Source organism: Pleurodeles waltl, chromosome 3_1 (genome assembly GCF_031143425.1).
Source record: "Pleurodeles waltl isolate 20211129_DDA chromosome 3_1, aPleWal1.hap1.20221129, whole genome shotgun sequence".
Lineage (NCBI taxonomy): Eukaryota > Metazoa > Chordata > Amphibia > Caudata > Salamandridae > Pleurodeles > Pleurodeles waltl.
The window spans coordinates 29,891,294-29,914,196 of record NC_090440.1 but is presented as its reverse complement, the minus strand read 5'-3'; the positions used below and the strand labels follow the sequence as shown (position 1 = coordinate 29,914,196).

The window sequence follows — 22,903 nt, the reverse complement described above, 5'->3', positions numbered from 1 at the left end:
GTATAGTGAGGCATCTCACCTCCTTTGAAGCAGGGGAAGGCGTCCCTGGCACTGTCCAGGAACGGACAGGCACAGACGGGCTTGCCTTTGGCTTGCCTTCAGCACTCATCTGCACATTGGTCTGCTTTTTATGGGCAATTGTACACATTGCTCACCATGCTAGCCCGCTATCTTCCCTCCTCCTGTGTCCCACAAATGGCCGCAAGCAAGAAATCCCATTTCAACAGGGGCATGTCCTGGATCCAGCCAAGGTGGGCTCTAACAGGCACCAACCCCGAGGTCAGAAACACAAACCAGGAGCGTAGAGCGAGTAAGTCAGCGTGCCTAAATAAGGTGAGATTTAAAAAAGTGTAAACATTGTAATTTGTAAAAAAGTTGTAGGCGAACACGAGTTAATAAAAAGTCACACAGTTTCCTTATATTGCAAATGGGAATAAAAAAGTATTATGAGAAACGCTCACGCCCAACTAGCGGCAGGAGCGCGGTATACATAAACTGAAAGGCTAGAGCTGATTGCCGCTGAAATCCATTGAGCGATGGCTGTTTCCATAACTGGGCACCCTTCTGAATGTGTCCATATGAAATCAACAGCTGATCTGTCTTCCGGATGTATTTTGTGCGATGAAAATAACATTTGAGGCATTGTTTGCTAGCTAGCATATGCAGAGATCTCTCTGCTGGTGTTCTTGGATTCAGTAAGAAAGTTCTCAATATTATAGGCTTGTTGAAATGAAAATCTGAAGGCACCCTGGGAGGTGAACATTGGACAGGTCCTGAGAATTACAGCATTGTCTGTTAAGTCCAAGAAAGGCTCTTGGGTTGTAAAAGCCTGTATTTCACTTACCCTTCTGGTGGACGTCAGAACTATGAGTAGTGTGATCTTCCAGGTGAGGAACCTGAGATCTGCTCTGGGTATGGGTTCTAAAGGAGCTTTCATGAGCTGTGCCACTGTACCTCACTGAAATCTACAAAAAAATCTTACTCCACTCTATGCTGATTATGTTCAGGTGCCAGTCCAGTGGAGGAGCCCTCACTGTGGGGAAAACTTTAAACAATTCCTTCATAAATTGTTTGATAAATTGTTTGATGATCCTGTGGGAGCACAATGAGAAAGAGTGTGCCAAACGTGTGCATCGTGATATTGCAGTGAGATGCACCACTATAGAGGCATGCACCAAACCTGACTGAGCCAATGTGAGGGAATATGCAGTATCTGCTCAGGTGATGTTTGAAGTGTATGCAAGTTTGATTCCTGGCATTGAATGCAGAAACGTTTCCATTTTAACCTACATGTCTTTGTTGTAGCATCATCTCTAGCCTTCGAGAGAATGTTCTTGCATTCCTGAGAGACATTTATATGTTGGAATTCATGGAATTCAGGAGCCATATACATATGTGGAGAGAATTAGATATTGGATAAAGGACCTGTCATTGGTTTATTGTTAACAGTGTTTGTGATGGTCTCAGGCAAATTTGGGTGGACTACGATAGAAGGAGGAGTTCCGTGATCCAATGTTGCCTAGACCACCTGGGGGCTAAGAGGTTGGGGCAACACTTCTCTGTTTTGATCTAGTGGAGTACCTTTGGTATCAGAGGATTTGGGGGGAAAAGTGTATGCATAGATCCTGGGCCATCTGATCGCAAAGGCTGCCAACTTGCATAGAACTGCCATTATCGGTTCTCGTTTGTCGCAAAGAGATCCAACGCTGGTTTGCCCCATAGAAAGAAAATCTTGTTGAGTGTGAGTTGATCCAGCTCCCATTCATGGCAGGTGTTCTTAGTCCTGCTTAGAGTGTCTGCCAATACGCTGTTTGCTCTGGGAACATGTTCCGCTTGGAGAGGTATCCTGTGCGCCATTGTCCATTTCCAGATTTCCTGAGTGTCCTTGGAAAGGGGTAATGATCTTGTGCCCCCTTTTGTTGACATAGTACATGCTGGTGATATTTTCTGTGTGTTCCAATACAAAGGCACCTGTTATTCTGGGTAAGAAAGCTTGAAGGCTGAGATAAATTGCCTTTATCTCCAGCTGAATGATGTCCATGGCCCTCTGTATTGAAGACCACTTTCCATGAATTTCTAAGTCTTGAAGATGCCTGCCACGGCCCTCTAGGGAAGCATCTGTGGTAATGACATAGGGCCTAGATATTGATGGACGGGTTACTCCGTCACAATGGTGATGGATATCCCATCCTGTTGTGGGTCCTCTGAGTGAAGTCTTTTCCTCCCAAAAGTATTACAAGGTCTAAAGAGCCCTTTTTAGTTGTCTCACAAATAATATCAGAAATACAGAATTCTTACAATACCAGAACAAAGCTCGAGGAGACTCTCTTCATGCAACGTCAGGTAGAAAATATGAGGGACTGGAGCCCCTGTGATGAGGGTTGTAAAGGCTGTTGTCGCCTGATGGGCTGGACTTTGGGTCTTTTCTAATTATGTGAATAAGATTTTAAAGTGAATATCCTTTAACATTGACTTCTATGTAGATATCCTAAAGTGCTGTTTAACGGTATAGAGGGACTCCCACTTTGACAATGCGAAATGATTCAAGCATGTAAATCTATGAAAGATTTAATCCTGAAGAAAATGACAATCTGTCTTGCACCATCTCAGCTTAAGGGAGTACTTACACAAGACTTCTGAACATAAATAAGGATGAAATTAATACAAGAACAAATGTATTTGTGCACACTATCCATAATTAGCTCTTAAGTCTATCTTGGGCAACAACTTTGTAACAATTTCTACTCCAGCTCAGTAGAGAACGGCTGTATTCATCTTACACTTTCCGAGTATTCAGATATTGGCATACATTGAATGTAAATGGAACTCAGAAGTAGTCAAGGTAATATTTTTCACACAAAAAATGTTGCTATGGACTGTGTATTGTTTTCATCCTTCTGCGTGATTAGTGATGGCCTCTCTTGGAGTTTCATTTTTAGTGTCAACACAGGATAAGCCTGGAAATGCCATCTGTGACAAGTGGGGAAAATTGAAACCACAATTTCACAGTGTTTCTACGGGAACTAAAAAGCTGTTAAAAAACCTACCGGCACCGATATTATACATTAGATCCTCACACAAATTGATAAATTGTAAACAGGAAGTGTTTAGTTTGAGCCGGTAGTTGCCGGTGGTGGGGGCCATTGCCCTTTGTTTTGGGACCCAGCACTTATTTTCTGCATTAGATGTTTACTGCGTGCAAGAGAGGGGAAAACATACAGATCAGAAAGACGGATAAAGATAAAGAGATTATATCACCACTAATGGTGTGGGGTAGTAGGAATTGAAAGTCAGACTAGGTCAGTCTTTTTTCAGTGATGTTAGTAAGGTCACTGTAGATCCTCAGGTCGGGAAGTCATAGCTGGAAAAATGTCCAGGCTAAGGGGTGCTGTGTTGCCTACAGGGGGGTGGGGGATTTCCCTTACGGACTAGGTGGTCTCACACACATAATAGTGTCTTGCTTCATCATATGACCACCTAGCCCCACCCAAGTAAGGTGATACTACTTGGGCGGACTCAACCTCGTGGTTAAAAGAACCCGAGGGAGTGCTGAAATTAGACTGGCTGGATAATTACATTGATCCAGAAGGGGTGAATACTAAAAATACCAAGCATGTCACCAGTAGCTTCTGCTAATTTTAATGAAGGTGCATGCTGGTAAGCCTAAAACTAAAGGGGAAAGGCTCATAGGAGAGTAATGTCTCTTGGAGTCTAAAAGAAAAAGTGGATGACCAACATGTTTCTGCCCTCACTCAGTGCTGGTAGGTCAGGGGCATTCGTCAGGGTCGGAGCACACGCAGTAAGTGGGGTGCTCAAAAAGTGAAAAACATATATGGCCTACCTGAACGGGTAGTTCACGATGGGGTAGGCCTGTAGTAGATAAGAATCAATGCATCAATGGATCCGCCACTATTAATTCAGAAGATATATGAGGTGAAAAACGTGGCAAACCACTGCAAAGCACACAGCAAAATGTGAACAATACGTGCCAGGCACTCACACACACATGCAAGTGGGACTTACCCCAGGGTAAGGGGCAATCTGCCTCTGGTCTGGCTGGTGCCGGGGGGGGGGTTTCCCTTGTAGTCACACTCTGGGGAGATAAAGGGTTAAGGAGGAATACAGGTGAAGGGTCATGAAAGGGAGGAAGAATGCGCAAGACATAAGGGAAACATAAACCACGAGTGGGAAATATAAAAGAGAAAGAAGCTTAAGCCAGGGGAAAGACAAGTGGGAAAAGAAAGAAAAGACAAAGGGGGTAGGAAGGAGAAAAGAAGAAAAGAAGGAAGGGAAAGAAAAAAGAAAAAAGAAAAAGGAACAGAGAAAAAAAGAAAAAGAAAAAGAAAAAGAGGAAAGAAAAAAGGGGGAAAAAAAGAAAAACTGGGAAAGGAAAAAAGGGAGAAAGAGAAAGGGTAAGAAGGGGAACAAGGGCTGCTGAAGGGAGGGGAAACAGGGGAATGGAGGGAAACTAGAAAAAATAGAAAACTGGCCCCCAAGGGGGCCACACTTACCACTCCAAAGGGAATACCAAGGGGGGTTACCTACATGCCGGAGCCAGGCCGCTCTGATACTGACTGCATGGTTGTTCTGAAATATATGTGGACCAAGAGCCAATCGGCAGGGGGCTCCGAGCGGGATCTAATTAAGAGAATCAGGTGTATCGGGCGTCCTCGTTATGGGACCACGCCCTGTATCCGGTTGCACCCCCACGAGGGCTGTGCCGGAGTGAAATGCTTGAATAAGCTGCCCGATCGTTGAATAGGGCCGTCATAATTAAAACCGCGGGGCCGTTGTGCCAGAAAGGCCCGCGGGGTGGGAGATGCCCAGCAGTAGAGAAGTAACGTGTATAGATTGAGCGCCTGCACCGCGATGCGGTTTGCAGAGGCGGTGGGCGCCCTGTGATGACGCGCCGCGAGGAGCGCCGCGCGTTAAAAGGGCGCACGGGACTCTGGGAATTAGAGTCCTGTGTAGCAAATGTGGCGCGTCCAGTAGGACTTCATGGTGCAAAGGGGGGGGGGGGGGGGGAGAAAAGAAAAGGGGAACAGACAGGGAGGCAGTAGACAGAAGGGGGGGGGAAGGGGAGAAGGGAAGAAGCATTCTGGCAAGAAAAGAGAAAAGAGAAAGGGAAACGAGAGGGGGGAGGGGTTGGGGGGGGGGTGTTTGTGGTTTGGGAAGAGAAAGTGAAAGGACCGAAAGAAAAGAAAAGAGGAAAAGGGGTCAAAGAAAACAGTCGGAGGAGAAAAAGAAGAAGACAAGAGAGAGAGAAAGAGAGAAAGAAGGGAAAATAGAAGGCCAACACAGGCCTATAAAGAAAAAGAGAAGACAGAAAAAAAAGGGGGAGGAAAAAACAGAGGGGGGCAGGGGAAAAAAAAAAAAAAAAAAGGGGGAGGTGGAGAGCACAGGGCAGAGGAGGAGGGAAATAGGGAAAGAGAAAAGGGGGGAGCAAAGGGAAGTAGGAGCTTGGATACGGATATGAGGATAGGGAAAGGAAAAGGTGCGGGAGAAGAGGGACAATAGCTTCAATGGTTGGGGTTGTGACAATAACTCTGAAATAGATGGACGTTGCCCAGGTCAAAGATTAGTGACATGGGGATTAGATAGTGAGATCCCCGATGGGACCTTAGGAGGAATCTCGCATGGGAAAGGGTCGCCGTGCTCTTAGTTCTTATCGTAGAGCTGACCACTGTATATTATCGTTCAATCCTCTAATGTCCGTTTGCAACCTCCATATCCACCTTTGTTCATACAATAGAAGTTTTTGTGTGGCATTAGTTGCTGTTGATTTCAGTTGGTCCAACACTACCCATTGCATGTGATCAGGGTGGTGAATGCTGGACACATAATGTTCGGTGAGTCTTGTGGCATCTCTCTTGCATTGGATGGTGCTCCTATGCTCGCAGATGCGTGTACCCACTCTTCTTGTCGTCATCCCAATGTATCTTTTATCACACGGGCATGTGATCATATATACCACGTTTTTGCTGTTGCAGTTCGTGAGTTGTCTAAGTTCCCAGGGTGTCCGTAGTCCCACATCAAGTGTAAGAGTTTTCTTGGTAAATGCGCAGACACTGCAGCTGCCACACGGAAAGTGGCCTTTAGCGGGAGGAAGGTCCCAGAGTGTCCTTTGTTTGTTCGGGGTGAGGTTTACCCGCGGGCAGGTGTGTACAATCATGTCCCGGATACTTTTAGCTTTTCTATAAGCATTCATTGGGGTTTGAAAGGGAAGACCCCCAGATGTGAGGATTTTCCAGTCTTCATTGAGTATCTTTTTGATCACATTGGACGCTGGGTTGAATGTAGTCACACAGATCAAGGGGTCTTTTTTATTGGTTCTGCTGCTGGGATGCAGCAAAGTTTCCCTAGGGCTCACACGGGCACGTTTATCAGCCCTCCTTAGTAGATGGTCTGGGTACCCTCTGGCTCGAAGTTTACTTGTGAGCTGCTGTGCATGCTTTTTATAGTCCGTTAGTTCGGTACAATTTCGCCGAAGGCGGAGAAACTGACCTACTGGGAGGTTTTCCCTGAGGGAGCGTGGGTGGAAGCTCTGGAACTGCAGGAGAGTGTTTCGGTCAGTAGGTTTATAAAAAACCTCTGTTATCAAGGAGCCATTCTTTTCGGATATTACTAAATCAAGAAAGGAGACAGCTGGGTCACCCAGTGTGGCTGTAAATCTCAGGAAGGGGTTCAGGGTGTTTAGCCAAGTAATGAAAGAGGTTGCTTCTTCCCTTGTACCTCTCCAGATTATCAGGATGTCATCGATGTACCTTTTCCATAACCTGATCTGGTTGAAATACGGGTTTTCCTCAGTGAGAACCATTTCCTTCTCAAAGTGATCTACATATAGACATGCTAGGCTAGGTGCGAAAGTGCTCCCCATCGAGGTGCCCTGGATCTGTAAAAAGAAGTTCTTATTGAATTCGAAGAAATTCCTGGTGAGGGCTAAATGGGCTAAGTCCAGGATGAACTCTGGGGGGGGTGATGTAGTTCCATACACCCCTGTTCAGAAGGTCACTTATCACTTCCAAGGTTGCCTCCTGTGGAATATTGGTATATAGTGATTCTACATCCAGTGTTATAAGATGTTCTCTGTCTTTGTCAAAATCTAGGGTATCGATAAGGGAGAGCACGTCTGTTGTATCTTTTAAATATGTGGGAATTTGTTTCACGAATGGTTGGAGGAACCAGTCGCAAAATTGGGATAGTGGTTCCAGGATGGAGCCAATTCCAGAGACAATTGGTCTTCCCGGGGGTGGATGTTTATTTTTGTGGATTTTCGGCAAAATATAGAAATACGGGGTTTTGTGGTTGGGTTGGATGAGGAAAGCGGCCTCATGTTTAGTGATCCAACCGTTGTTCAAACCATTCTCGATCAGGAAAGCGATCTCTTCTCTGACCTCCCCTGTCGGGTCCCTTGATAGTCTCTTATAGTGATGGTCATTGTTTAGTAAACGTAGACATTCAGTATTATACATTACTGTGGACATAATCACTATGGCACCGCCTTTGTCCGCTGGTTTAATGGTGATGGAGGAGTCATTGCTCAGGTTGTGGAGGGCTGTAAGTTCTTCGGTGCTAATGTTGTGGAAGATCTCCCTTTGAGTGTTCTGGAGGTCATCGATCTTCCTGCTCACTGATTTTTCGAATGCCAGAACTTCAGGTGGCATCAGTTGGGAGGAGGGAGTGAACTTCGATTTGGGACATAACCCGGTGTTCCTTTCTCGATCTGTATTGGATTCGGGGTTCATGAGGAAAAAGGTTCTTAGCCTAATTTTGCGAAAAATTCCGCTAGTTCTACCCTCAATTTGAAGATGTCGAGTTTAGGGGTAGGGACAAAACCCAGACCTTTCTCTAGGGCTTGGAGTTCGTTGTTGCTTAATACTCTTGGGCTTAGGTTCACAACGGTAGTGGACCCCTTATTTATGCCCTGCTTGTGCTGGGTGATTCGTCGTCTGTCGGTCCTTCCTTCAGGTTCCAACTGACTCCTTTCTTCCTGCCTCTTCCCCGTCCGGGGCCTCTCCCAAAAAAAGGGACATTGGGATAGGGCCAGGTGGTTTGTGGCTGTGGATATATAGGGGCTTGGAACTGGTTTGGTGGCCCATAGGGGGAGGGCCAAGCCCAGGGAGGCATATTAAGTAGCGGGGGCGGAGGGCCTGTATAAGGTGTGGGCCAATTATTCCGAATATTTCCCCTCCTGCCCCGTCTAGGCCGTGTTGTCTGTGTGCGGCCAGCGTCGGAGTCTGAGCTAGAGTAGCCCCCGGAGGATGTATCGGAGGGCAAAGAGGATTGGGCTACAAAGTCTTCCCTTGAGTAGGGATGTACCCTCTCAAGGGAGAACTTGTCTAAGTCTTTCTGAAATTTGGCAATTTTCCGGTGGGTCAAATACTCTTTAAACTCACTAATGGTCTTGTTAGTTTCCTCTAGTTTCTTCTTAAATGCTGCGACCGTTAGTCCAGTTTTTAGGTTACTTTCTGCCGCTTTGATTTGAAGTACTAGAGTATCTGATAGTCTGGTGGCTGTCTTGATGATTAGAATTAGCCAATCGCATGTGCATTTCCAGGCTATCAGAGACCAGTCCTTCCTAAATTCATTGTCCTCTAGGAAGATACGTGGTTCAGTAGTGATAATCAGACCATTTGGTGCAACGTTTTTTCTCAAATATTCGGTCAGGACAGCCCCGTGTAATATTGTTTTCACTTGTGTCCTTTTTAGTTCTATCAGAGTGTCCCAATCCCCTAGTTGGGCTATTGTCTTGGAAAGTGAGGAATCTCCTAAAAGTGAAGGTGCAGCGAGGATGGCCTGAAGCTCCTCCTCGCTGAAGGCGAGCCCTTCAGCCATATTCACGAAGGGAAGTGCGGATTTCTAATAATCCTGTGCATATATCGCAGGGTTTAGAAAGTAAATAAACGAAGCTCTCACAGCTAGCTGCTGCGCTCACCATATGTACACAAAAAGAGAGCAATGGGAGTGTTGCTAGCCCACACCGCCTCCCTATAGAAATTATATCACCACTAATGGTGTGGGGTAGTAGGAATTGAAAGTCAGACTAGGTCAGTCTTTTTTCCGTAAGGGAAATCCCCCACCCCCCTGTAGGCAACACAGCACCCCTTAGCCTGGACATTTTTCCAGCTATGACTTCCCGACCTGAGGATCTACAGTGACCTTACTAACATCACTGAAAAAAGACTGACCTAGTCTGACTTTCAATTCCTACTACTCCACACCATTAGTGGTGATATAATTTCTATAGGGAGGCGGTGTGGGCTAGCAACACTCCCATTGCTCTCTTTTTGTGTACATATGGTGAGCGCAGCAGCTAGCTGTGAGAGCTTCGTTTATTTACTTTCTAAACCCTGCGATATATGCACAGGATTATTAGAAATCCGCACTTCCCTTCGTGAATATGGCTGAAGGGCTCGCCTTCAGCGAGGAGGAGCTTCAGGCCATCCTCGCTGCATCTTCACTTTTAGGAGATTCCTCACTTTCCAAGACAATAGCCCAACTAGGGGATTGGGACACTCTGATAGAACTAAAAAGGACACAAGTGAAAACAATATTACACGGGGCTGTCCTGACCGAATATTTGAGAAAAAACGTTGCACCAAATGGTCTGATTATCACTACTGAACCACGTATCTTCCTAGAGGACAAAGAATTTAGGAAGGACTGGTCTCTGATAGCCTGGAAATGCACACGCGATTGGCTAATTCTAATCATCAAGACAGCCACCAGACTATCAGATACTCTAGTACTTCTAATCAAAGCGGCAGAAAGTAACCTAAAAACTGGACTAACGGTCGCAGCATTTAAGAAGAAACTAGAGGAAACTAACAAGACCATTAGTGAGTTTAAAGTGTATTTGACCCACCTGAAAATTGCCAAATTTCAGAAAGACTTAGACAAGTTCTCCCTTGAGAGGGTACATCCCTACTCAAGGGAAGACTTTGTAGCCCAATCCTCTTTGCCCTCCGATACATCCTCCGGGGGCTACTCTAGCTCAGACTCCGACGCTGGCCGCACACAGACAACACGGCCTAGACGGGGCAGGAGGGGAAATATTCGGAATAATTGGCCCACACCTTATACAAGCCCTCCGCCCCCGCTACTTAATATGGCTCCCTGGGCTTGGCCCTCCCCCTATGGGCCACCAAACCAGTTCCAAGCCCCTATATAACCCCAGCCACAAACCACCTGGCCCTATCCCAATGTCCCTTTTTTTGGGAGAGGCCCCGGACGGGGAAGAGGCAGGAAGAAAGGAGTCAGTTGGAACCTGAAGGAAGGACCGACAGACGACGAATCACCCAGCACAAGCAGGGCATAAATAAGGGGTCCACTACCGTTGTGAACCTAAGCCCAAGAGTATTAAGCAACAACGAACTCCAAGCCCTAGAGAAAGGTCTGGGTTTTGTCCCTACCCCTAAACTCGACATCTTCAAATTGAGGGTAGAACTAGCGGAATTTTTTCGCAAAATTAGGCTAAGAACCTTTTTCCTCATGAACCCCGAATCCAATACAGATCGAGAAAGGAACACCGGGTTATGTCTCAAATCGAAGTTCACTCCCTCCTCCCAACTGATGCCACCTGAAGTTCTGGCATTCGAAAAATCAGTGAGCAGGAAGATCGATGACCTCCAGAACACTCAAAGGGAGATCTTCCACAACATTAGCACCGAAGAACTTACAGCCCTCCACAACCTGAGCAATGACTCCTCCATCACCATTAAACCAGCGGACAAAGGCGGTGCCATAGTGATTATGTCCACAGTAATGTATAATACTGAATGTCTACGTTTACTAAACAATGACCATCACTATAAGAGACTATCAAGGGACCCGACAGGGGAGGTCAGAGAAGAGATCGCTTTCCTGATCGAGAAGGGTTTGAACAACGGTTGGATCACTAAACATGAGGCCGCTTTCCTCATCCAACCCAACCACAAAACCCCGTATTTCTATATTTTGCCGAAAATCCACAAAAATAAACATCCACCCCCGGGAAGACCAATTGTCTCTGGAATTGGCTCCATCCTGGAACCACTATCCCAATTTTGCGACTGGTTCCTCCAACCATTCGTGAAACAAATTCCCACATATTTAAAAGATACAACAGAGGTGCTCTCCCTTATCGATACCCTAGATTTTGACAAAGACAGAGAACATCTTATAACACTGGATGTAGAATCACTATATACCAATATTCCACAGGAGGCAACCTTGGAAGTGATAAGTGACCTTCTGAACAGGGGTGTATGGAGCTACATCACCCCCCCAGAGTTCATCCTGGACTTAGCCCATTTAGCCCTCACCAGGAATTTCTTCGAATTCAATAAGAACTTCTTTTTACAGATCCAGGGCACCTCGATGGGGAGCACTTTCGCACCTAGCCTAGCATGTCTATATGTAGATCACTTTGAGAAAGAAATGGTTCTCACTGAGGAAAACCCGTATTTCAACCAGATCAGGTTATGGAAAAGGTACATCGATGACATCCTGATAATCTGGAGAGGTACAAGGGAAGAAGCAACCTCTTTCATTACTTGGCTAAACACCCTGAACCCCTTCCTGAGATTTACAGCCACACTGGGTGACCCAGCTGTCTCCTTTCTTGATTTAGTAATATCCGAAAAGAATGGCTCCTTGATAACAGAGGTTTTTTATAAACCTACTGACCGAAACACTCTCCTGCAGTTCCAGAGCTTCCACCCACGCTCCCTCAGGGAAAACCTCCCAGTAGGTCAGTTTCTCCGCCTTCGGCGAAATTGTACCGAACTAACGGACTATAAAAAGCATGCACAGCAGCTCACAAGTAAACTTCGAGCCAGAGGGTACCCACACCATCTACTAAGGAGGGCTGATAAACGTGCCCGTGTGAGCCCTAGGGAAACTTTGCTGCATCCCAGCAGCAGAACCAATAAAAAAGACCCCTTGATCTGTGTGACTACATTCAACCCAGCGTCCAATGTGATCAAAAAGATACTCAATGAAGACTGGAAAATCCTCACATCTGGGGGTCTTCCCTTTCAAACCCCAATGAATGCTTATAGAAAAGCTAAAAGTATCCGGGACATGATTGTACACACCTGCCCGCGGGTAAACCTCACCCCGAACAAACAAAGGACACTCTGGGACCTTCCTCCCGCTAAAGGCCACTTTCCGTGTGGTAGCTGCAGTGTCTGCGCATTTACCAAGAAAACTCTTACACTTGATGTGGGACTACGGACACCCTGGGAACTTAGACAACTCACGAACTGCAACAGCAAAAACGTGGTATATATGATCACATGCCCGTGTGATAAAAGATACATTGGGATGACGACAAGAAGAGTGGGTACACGCATCTGCGAGCATAGGAGCACCATCAAATGCAAGAGAGATGCCACAAGACTCACCGAACATTATGTGTCCAGCAATCACCACCCTGATCACATGCAATGGGTAGTGTTGGACCAACTGAAATCAACAGCAACTAATGCCACACAAAAACTTCTATTGTATGAACAAAGGTGGATATGGAGGTTGCAAACGGACATTAGAGGATTGAACGATAATATACAGTGGTCAGCTCTATGATAAGAACTAAGAGCACGGCGACCCTTTCCCATGCGAGATTCCTCCTAAGGTCCCATCGGGGATCTCACTATCTAATCCCTATGTCACTAATCTTTGACCTAGGCAACGTCCATCTATTTCAGAGTTATTGTCACAACCCCAACCATTGAAGCTATTGTCCCTCTTCTCCCGCACCTTTTCCTTTCCCTATCCTCATATCCGTATCCAAGCTCCTACTTCCCTTTGCTCCCCCCTTTTCTCTTTCCCTATTTCCCTCCTCCTCTGCCCTGTGCTCTCCACCTCCCCCTTTTTTTTTCCCCTGCCCCCCTCTGTTTTTTTCCTCCCCCTTTTTTTTCTGTCTTCTCTTTTTCTTTATAGGCCTGTGTTGGCCTTCTATTTTCCCTTCTTTCTCTCTTTCTCTCTCTCTTGTCTTCTTCTTTTTCTCCTCCGACTGTTTTCTTTGACCCCTTTTCCTCTTTTCTTTTCTTTCGGTCCTTTCACTTTCTCTTCCCAAACCACAAACACCCCCCCCCCAACCCCTCCCCCCTCTCGTTTCCCTTTCTCTTTTCTCTTTTCTTGACAGAATGCTTCTTCCCTTCTCCCCTTCCCCCCCCTTCTGTCTACTGCCTCCCTGTCCGTTCCCCTTTTCTTTTCTCCCCCCCCCCTTCCCCCCCTTTGCACCATGAAGTCCTACTGGACGCGCCACATTTGCTACACGGGACTCTAATTCCCAGAGTCCCGTGCGCCCTTTTAACGCGCTGCGCTCCTCACGGCGCGTCATCACTGGGCGCCCACCGCCTCTGCAAACCGCATCGCGGTGCAGGCGCTCAATCTATACACGTTACTTCTCTACTGCTGGGCATCTCCCACCCCGCGGGCCTTTCTGGCACAACGGCCCCGCGGTTTTAATTATGACGGCCCTATTCAACGATCGGGCAGCTTATTCAAGCATTTCACTCCGGCACAGCCCTCGTGGGGGTGCAACCGGATACAGGGCGTGGTCCCATAACGAGGACGCCCGATACACCTGATTCTCTTAATTAGATCCCGCTCGGAGCCCCCTGCCGATTGGCTCTTGGTCCACATATATTTCAGAACAACCATGCAGTCAGTATCAGAGCGGCCTGGCTCCGGCATGTAGGTAACCCCACTTGGTATTCCCTTTGGAGTGGTAAGTGTGGCCCCCTTGGGGGCCAGTTTTCTATTTTTTTTAGTTTCCCTCCATTCCCCTGTTTCCCCTCCCTTCAGCAGCCCTTGTTCCCCTTCTTACCCCTTCTCTTTCTCCCTTTTTTCCTTTCCCAGTTTTTCTTTTTTTCCCCCTTTTTTCTTTCCTCTTTTTCTTTTTCTTTTTCTTTTTTTCTCTGTTCCTTTTTCTTTTTTCTTTTTTCTTTCCCTTCCTTCTTTCTTCCTTCTTTTCTTCTTTTCTCCTTCCTACCCCCTTTGTCTTTTCTTTCTTTTCCCACTTGTCTTTCCCCTGGCTTAAGCTTCTTTCTCTTTTATATTTCCCACTCGTGGTTTATGTTTCCCTTATGTCTTGCACATTCTTCCTCCCTTTCATGACCCTTCACCTGTATTCCTCCTTAACCCTTTATCTCCCCAGAGTGTGACTACAAGGGAAACCCCCCCCCCCGGCACTAGCCAGACCAGAGGCAGATTGCCCCTTACCCTGGGGTAAGTCCCACTTGCATGTGTGTGTGAGTGCCTGGCACGTATTGTTCACATTTTGCTGTGTGCTTTGCGTGGTTTGCCACGTTTTTCACCTCATATATCTTCTGAATTGATAGTGGCGGATCCATTGATGCATTGATTCTTATCTACTACAGGCCTACCCCATCGTGAACTACCCGTTCAGGTAGGCCATATATGTTTTTCACTTTTTGAGCACCCCACTTACTGCGTGTGCTCCGACCCTGACGAATGCCCCTGACCTACCAGCACTGAGTGAGGGCAGAAACATGTTGGTCATCCACTTTTTCTTTTAGACTCCAAGAGACATTACTCTCCTACGAGCCTTTCCCCTTTAGTTTTAGGCTTACCAGCATGCACCTTCATTAAAATTAGCAGAAGCTACTGGTGACATGCTTGGTATTTTTAGTATTCACCCCTTCTGGATCAATGTAATTATCCAGCCAGTCTAATTTCAGCACTCCCTCGGGTTCTTTTAACCACGAGGTTGAGTCCGCCCAAGTAGTATCACCTTACTTGGGTGGGGCTAGGTGGTCATATGATGAAGCAAGACACTATTATGTGTGTGAGACCACCTAGTCCGTAAGGGAAATCCCCCACCCCCCTGTAGGCAACACAGCACCCCTTAGCCTGGACATTTTTCCAGCTATGACTTCCCGACCTGAGGATCTACAGTGACCTTACTAACATCACTGAAAAAAGACTGACCTAGTCTGACTTTCAATTCCTACTACCCCACACCATTAGTGGTGATATAATTTCTATAGGGAGGCGGTGTGGGCTAGCAACACTCCCATTGCTCTCTTTTTGTGTACATATAAAGATAAAGAGAAACATGGCACAGTTTTCACAAAAGGAGAAAGCAGGACCCTGCAAGAGCGAGAAAAAGGGGCAGGTGTGTCTGGGAATGGATTTAAGACTACCAGCATTGGTATTTATTTAATTTTGCACAGGCTGCCGGCTTCTGAACAGACACCGGCACTCCTGCGTTCATAAATTAAGCACTGCATACAGGGAAATGTTGCTGTACCCATTAAAGATTATGAAACATAGACTTCAACATTTGAATAGAATAAGGCGGTTTTGCTCCCATGTTTAAAAACAGGCCCCTTCGCTGGAGTTAAGCCGAGTTAAAAAGAATGTTAAAAATGCGGGGTTTGCACAGTGATTAAGATACAGTTCTGGACATGCGTGTGCACAAGCTGCACATGCAAATTGTGCAATGCCTGCACAAGTTTGGACAGTCATTACTGGACAGTGGCAGAAGCGCCTTTTCACTTATGCACGCGCATCCTGGATACCCAGACCCTCTGGTCACCTGTTGTCTTTGGATCCGAATCAGCCAGAGGCAGCTGGCATTGTTGGCGTAGTTCTCTGGGTGGTTGGCAGAGGCCAGCGATCCATTGGCACTGGAGAGCAGGGTGCTGCAGAGATCTGGAAGAAAGGGAAGGGCACCATTGGATTCAGGCATCTCCACAGAGGTCTTGATTAATCAAGCAAGGACAGATGAAGCAGCTGCAGAGGCTACTAGCAGGCCTGTCATATCCTCCTTACGAGCAGTAATCTCATTATGCCTGTCCTGACTGCAGCTACTTGAAGTACAGTAGTAATACCTTCCTGCTGCAAGGCTGTTACAGCTGCTAGTGCACGTTGTGTTAACAGCTTACAATCATCAGAACTCTACCCTGTAGGTGGTCGGTGGGAGTACCTTTTATTTAACCCCACAGTATTGTGGGACACTTTTACCCTTATCTGTGTGTTCGTGTAGTGTCACCGCTGGCTGTCCAGCACTCCCACTACAGATTATACTGCACTTCCACTGTTAGCTGTCCTGCAGTCCTATCATTAGCTGTCCTGTACTTCCTCTCATTGTGTTTCTGCACTTCCTCTGTTAGCTGTCGTACATCTCTTCGCTGTTAGTGTGTCTGCACTTCCACCGTTGGCTGCCTGCACTTCCACTACAGATTGTGCTGCACTTCCACTGTTAGTTGTCAGGTATTTCTCCTGATGAATATCCTGCACTTCCACTGTTAGCTGTCCTGCACTCCTATCATTAGCTGTCCTGTTCTTCCTCTCATTGTGTTTCTGCACTTCCTCTGTTAACTGTCGTACACCTGTTAGCTGTAAGTGTGTCTGCACTTACACTGCTGGCTGCCTACACTTCCACTACAGATTGTACTGCACTTCCACTGTTAGTTGTCAGGTACTTCTACTGATGACTAACCTGCACTTCCACTGTTAGCTGTCCTGCACTCCCATCATTAGCTGTCCTGTACCTCCTCTCATAGTGTTTCTGCACTTCCACTGTTAGCTGTCCTACATCTGTTAGCTGTTACTGTGTCTGCACTTACACCGCTGGCTGCCTGCACTTCCACTACAGATTGTACTGTACGTCCACTGTTAGTTGTCAGGTACCTCTACTGATGACTATCCTGTACTTCCACTGTTAGCTGTCCTGCACTCCCATCATTAGCTGTCCTGTACCTCCTCTCCTAGTGTTTCTGCACTTCCACTGTTAGCTGTCCTGCACTCCCATCATTAGCTGTCCTGTACTTCCTCTCATAGTGTTTCTGCACTTCCACTGTTAGCTGTCCTACATCTGTTAGCTGTTAATGTGTCTGCACTTACACCGCTGGTTGCCTGCACTTCCACTACAGATTGTACTGCACTTCCACTGTTAGTTGTCAGGTACTTCTGCTGATGACTATCCTGCACTTCCACTGTTACCTGTCCTGCACTCCCATCATTAGCTGTCCTGTACCTCCTCTCCTAGTGTTTCTGCACTTCCACTGTTAGCTGTCCTACATCTGTTAGCTGTTACTGTGTCTGCACTTCCACCATTGGCTGCCTGCACTTCGACTACAGATTGTACTGCACTTCCACTGTTAATTGTCATGTATTCTACTGATGACTATCCTGCACTTCCACAATTACCTGTCCTGTACTTCACCGGATAGCATTTCCACTCTTTGATCATAAGCTGTCCTGTAGCCCTGCTGTTGGCGTTTCTGCAATCCAAGCATAAGCTGTTTTGCAATCCCCCTGCAGGCTATCATGAACTTCCTCTGTTAGATGCCTCTTACTTCTACACATAGCATTTCTGCACTTCCGCCATTAGCTGTCCTGTACTTCTATTCTCAGAGTTTCTGTACTTCCACAATTAGCTGTTCTGCGCTTCCACTGCTGCCTGTTCTGACATTCACTGTTAGCTGTCGTGTACTTCTACTTTAAAAAATTTCAGGACTTCAACTGCCAGCTATCGTGCACTTCCACTGTTAATTGTCATGCACCTTCACTGCAAACTACCCTGCACTTACACTGTTCACAGTATTGATACTATGTGGATGCAGTTTTCTGAACTGGTAAGAGGATAAACTGCTTACCTGTAATCCTATTTCTCTTCTAGGGGAATCTTCATTAAAGTCATAAGCATTGAATAGTCCAGCCCAAGTGCTGGGACCTGGGAGCACTTCTCAAACATTATATATATCTATAAGAAAACAAGTCACTTACCTGTAACTACAGTTATCCAGTATTGGTATCTTTCATAAATTCACATGCTTGAATCAACCCACGTCGTCGAAGTTGGAGTCCCACGGTACATAAAATAGCAATAATTAACAAATAAAAGTTTTTTGCCATAGGCTATAATGGAGACAGTAATTGCTCATATAGCCTATCCATGTCCTTTTGTGAAAAGGACCCAAACCTGCCTGCTGACCAATCAGGCACCAGCACCCTCTAGAACACTCCAGAGAAGCTCCTTCCCTCAGATTTTCCAGCACGAGAGTGAAAGATTCTAACCTGAGAGGAAATGCGAGCGTCAAAGGGGAGGAGGGTGGGTCGCATGTGAATTTATGAAAGATACCAATACTGGATAACTGTAGTTACAGGTAAGTAACTTGTTTTCTTATCCAGTATTGGATCTTTCATAAATTCACATGCTTGAATCTGAATTGTCAGCAGTACTGTTGTTAAACATTATAACCACCATGGATGGAGGGTGCGAGCGTGAAGACCCTCTATTTCCAATATAAATAGTTAACTCATAAACTTTTTATCCTGAGCTTCAGGGGAATATAGATATTTGTGTTGTAAATGCAGATAGATATATATATATATATATATATATATATATATATATATATATATATATATATATACATGCATATACTCATATAGAAGTATTAAAAAAAAAAATATATATATATATATATATATATATATATATATATATATATATATATATATATATATATATATATTAATGGAAATCACGGTTATTTGCATCTCAAACCATTTCTATATAACTAAGGAAAGGTCTCACCTTAATGAAAGAGATGGCGTAGAACAGCTTGTCCTACTAGAGAGTCGGTTCTCTGTGATGACTCCAAACAATAGTGCTGCGTAAAGGAGTGCGTAGTTTTCCATGTCGCAGCTTAACATATCTTATCAAGGGCAATACCCTGAAACAAAGCAGCCGATGTGGAGACTACTCTCGTGGAGTGGGCTCTCGGGAGCCTAGTCAGCGGTCTTCCTGCCTTGGTGTGACAGAATTGGATTGTCGAGGAAATCCACCGGGCTATAGTGGCCTTGGTTGCTCCTGTTCCCTGTCGTCCAAGAGAATAAGATACCAGGAGTTGGTCTGATTTTCTGATTTGTTTGGTACTTTGAAGATCAAATTTGAGGCATTGTTTGATGTCCAAAGAGTGCAGAGTTTTCTCTGCGATCGTAGTGGGATTTGGAAAAAAGGTTCGTAGTATCACGGGTTCATTGAGATGGAATGAAGATGGCACCTTGGGAATGTATTTGGGGTTGGTTCTGAGCATAACGAAGTCCTCAGAAAAAACTAAAAAGGGTTCTTTAGTAGTGAACGCCTCTTTATCACTGACTCTCCTGGTAGAAGTGAGAGCGAGCAAGGTTGCCACTTTCCAAGTGATGTACTTGAGTTCCGCCCTGTGAATGGGCTCGAAAGGAGTTTTCATGAGCTGAGAAAGGACTATATTAAGGTGCCACTCTGGCGGAGGTAGCCGCACCGGGGAAAAAGTGCGGAAAAGCCCTTTCATAAACTGCTTAATGATTCTGGATGAGCCGATAGATGGCATCTCAGCCGATCGCCTATATGAGGCTATAGCTGTTAGGTGAATCTTGACTGATGCATGGCAAAGACCAGCCTTGGAGAGAGAGAGCTGGTAAGAAAGAATTTGCTCAGGGTTACTTTGGAACGGGTGAAAATTGTTCTAAGAGCACCAAACACAAAATCTCTTCCACTTGGGTTTGTACCTCTTATTTGTGCTCTCTGCTCGTGCCCTAGATAATATTAGTCTACATTCCTGATCGATATTCATATCGTGAAACTCTCTGTACTCAGGAGCCAAGCATGCAATTGTAGTGAAGCTGGGTCGGGATGAAGGATGAGACCCTGATTCTTCGTTAGAAGATTGTGGTTGCAAGGAAGGCGGACCTGATTGGCCACGGACCGGAGTAGGAGCTCTGTGTACCAGTACTGTCTGGGCCATCTGGGGGCTATAAGAATGATCCTGCAGCATTCGGACTTCATTTTCCTGAGGAGCCTGGGAATCAGAGGGATGGGGGGAAAAGCGTAGGCAAAGATCCCGGACCATCTCATCAAAAGAGCATTTCCCCACGACCCCGGGAGTGGGTATCGACTGGCGTAGAACTGGCATTTGGCGTTCAGGTTGGTGGCAAACAAGTCTAGGATCGGCCGCCCCCATCGTTGGAAGATGCCGTCGAGTATGTTCTGGTTGAGTTCCCACTTGTGGCAGTTGTCGTCCGTCCTGCTGAGAGAGTCCGCTAGGGCGTTGTTGACCCCAGGCAGGTGCTCCACCCTGAGGCGGACGTTGTTCAGTGTGAGCCAGTCCCAAAGAGACTGAGCTTCTCTTGAGAGGGAGAGGGATCTTGTTCCTCCCTGCTTGTTGATGTAAAACATACTTGTTGTGTTGTCCGTTCTGACTAACACTGAAGACCCTGCGATGCGTGGCAGAAAAGCTTTGAGCGTGAGATGGATCGCCTTCAGTTCTAGCAGGTTTATGTGCATTTCTTTCTGGAGATTGGACCATCTGCCTTGAATGCGCATGTCCTGCAAATGGCCTCCTCAGCCTTCCAAGGAGGCGTCTATGGTGATGACAAAGTCTGTTATCGGTGCTAGAAAAGTAAGTCCTTGGGAGAGGTGGTTGGTGTGAGACCACCATTTCAACGCCTGCCGAATTTTTGGTGTGATAGTTATTAAGTCGTCGAAGGACCCTTGCGACTGGGTCCATTGGAGTTGCAGTTCTTCTTGCAGCGGCCTCATTCTGAGTCTTGCTAGTCATACTAGGACTATGGCCGAGGAAATCATGCCCAGAAGCAACTTGAACAGTCGTACTGAAACAAACTCTTTTGTGGAGATTCTGACAGCCAAGTGGGTTAGCTTCTGCTGCCTTGCTGGAGTGAGATATGCCTTGTTTTGGATAGTGTCTAATTCTGCTCCGAGGAAAACTCTTCTGCATGAGGGAAGTACGATTGACTTCTGTAGATTCACTGTTAGACCCAAACTGTGGAATAATTTTAAGCAGGCGTTTGTCGCTTTGGAAGCTAGTAGCGTTGATGGAGCTTTTATGAGCCAGTCGTCCAGGTATGGAAACACCTGGAAACCCTTGCTTCGGAGGAAACCTGCGACTGGGGCAAGGCATTTCGTGAAGATTCTTGGAGCTGATCTCAGACCAAATGGTAGGACTTTGAACTGATAATGGACACCGGCTACCGTAAAGCGGAGATATTTGCGATGTTTTTGGTGTATTGGTATGTGGAAGTAGGCGTCCTGGAGATCTAAAGTTGTCATAAAATCTCCAGGATTGAGGAAGTGCAGGATATCTGACAGTGTGATCATCCGGAAAGATTGCTTCGGAAGGAACTTGTTCAGTTTCCTGAGATCTAGTATAGGACGCCATTCCCCTGACTTCTTCCTTATGAGGAAGAAACGGGAGTAGAATCCGAGACCTCGTTGTTGAAATGGAACTGCCTCTATAGCTCCTTTGGCAAGCAGGCTGAATACCTCCTGTTGAAGCAGACGAAGATGGAGAGGTCTGCTTGATCTTGGTGGATGATGCGGTGGCTTTTGAATGAATTCCAGGGTATGACCTCTTGTCACTATATCCAGCACCCATTTGTCTGATGTTATTTTCTTCCATTCCTGGATGTAGTTGGAAATATTTGCTCCTATTTGCCTATGGTGTGACCATTGGGGGAGCATAGCCGGTGCCTGGAGAAGATCATTATTTTCTGGGCTGATCTCTGGTTTGTGAACCCTGTCTTCTTTTTCCTCCCTGTCTGGCATAGGAAGCAGTACATGATTGCCTGTACTGTTGGTGATAGGAAGGCCTATACTGGGATTGCTGGTACTGCCTGTGGAAGGAACCTCGAAATGAGGTGAAACCTCTTCCTCTAGCACCCCGAAAGGGCTGTTTTCAGTACTGCAGGGTACCTAGGGACTTGGCAGTGTCCGTGTCGGTCTTGATGGCTTGGAGTGCGTCACCTACGTGCTTGCCAAAGAGAGATTCGCCATCGTAAGGCATGTCGAGGATCCGGGACTGCACTTCCGGCCTGAAAGATGTGGCTTTGAGCCAACCCTGGCAGTGTAAGACAGCGGCACCTGCTAGTTGACGAAAACCAGTAGAGGCTATATCAAGAGCGCAGTCGATTATTTCTTCCGACGTACGCTCACCCTCTTGGAGGATCTTCCGTGCCCCTGCTTGCTTGCTTTCAGGGATGAGGTCCAAGAAAGGTTGCATGTCCGACCACATTTGCCGGTCATAACGAACCAGGATTTCCAAAGAATTTGCTGCTCTGACAGTGATTGCCGACATAGATGAGAATCTTTTGCCTATATTATCTAATCTCCGTCCTTCTTTGTCTGGAGGAGTAGAGATAGGCGTCAATGGGTTTTTAGAACGCCTTTGAGCAGCTTGTGAAATAACTGAATCAGGCTTTGGATGGCCAGTAAGACATGCCAGAGAGTCTTGGGTTGCCTTGTATTTCTTGTCCAGTTTTTGCGGGACTGGTGGGACTGTAGCCGGGTTGCGCATAATCTTTGTACCCTCACTCCATATAAAATCGATAATCGGAATGGACCATACAGACGTCCTTGACTGCTCCTTAAAATCATGTAGGAAACATTCCGACTGAGAGACAGATGTTGGAAGGTGAAAACGTACAGCAGCTTTGTCCATAAGATTATGGAAACCACCTATGTCCTCGGGTGGAGAATCGGAGGGGCGAGGAGGTGGTGAAGGAGTGGGGGCCAAGTAGTCATCCCATTCCTCAGTAGGATGTTGCGTGGTAGAAATTTCTCCTTCCTCTTCTTCTTCTTCCCCTGAAGTGGAACCTTCATCTCTAGAGGGTGCAGCTAACACCGAGTGGGGTGTCATTCTTGGAGTAGCTGGAGGAGTAGGGACATTGATTGGTGTCACCGGAGAGACTGGCAGTGGTGGCTGATCTTCTGCTGCCACTGGGAACCTTCTCCCATAATCCTGTAGCATAGATTGTAAATCCTGGATTAATGAGGAAGGCATCTGTATAGAGTCTCTATGCTGAGGCTCTCTTGGTTGATAATAGTGTTCCTGATGAGAGTAGTATGGTTAGTACTGGTCATACTCATCATCGTCATCTTCTT

The 22,903-nt window shown here is 46.3% G+C and overlaps 1 protein-coding gene across 2 annotated transcripts in view; it reads right to left on the bottom strand.

The window, feature by feature from the left end:
- LOC138283718 (astacin-like metalloendopeptidase) overlaps positions 1-22,903 on the bottom strand; it is a 728,958-nt gene that overhangs the window by 249,486 nt on the left and 456,569 nt on the right. For both annotated transcript variants that reach the window (XM_069221760.1, XM_069221761.1), the window contains one exon: positions 15,551-15,666. In XM_069221760.1, coding sequence (XP_069077861.1) covers positions 15,551-15,666 — 116 coding nt within the window. The remainder of the gene's footprint in view (positions 1-15,550; positions 15,667-22,903) is intronic.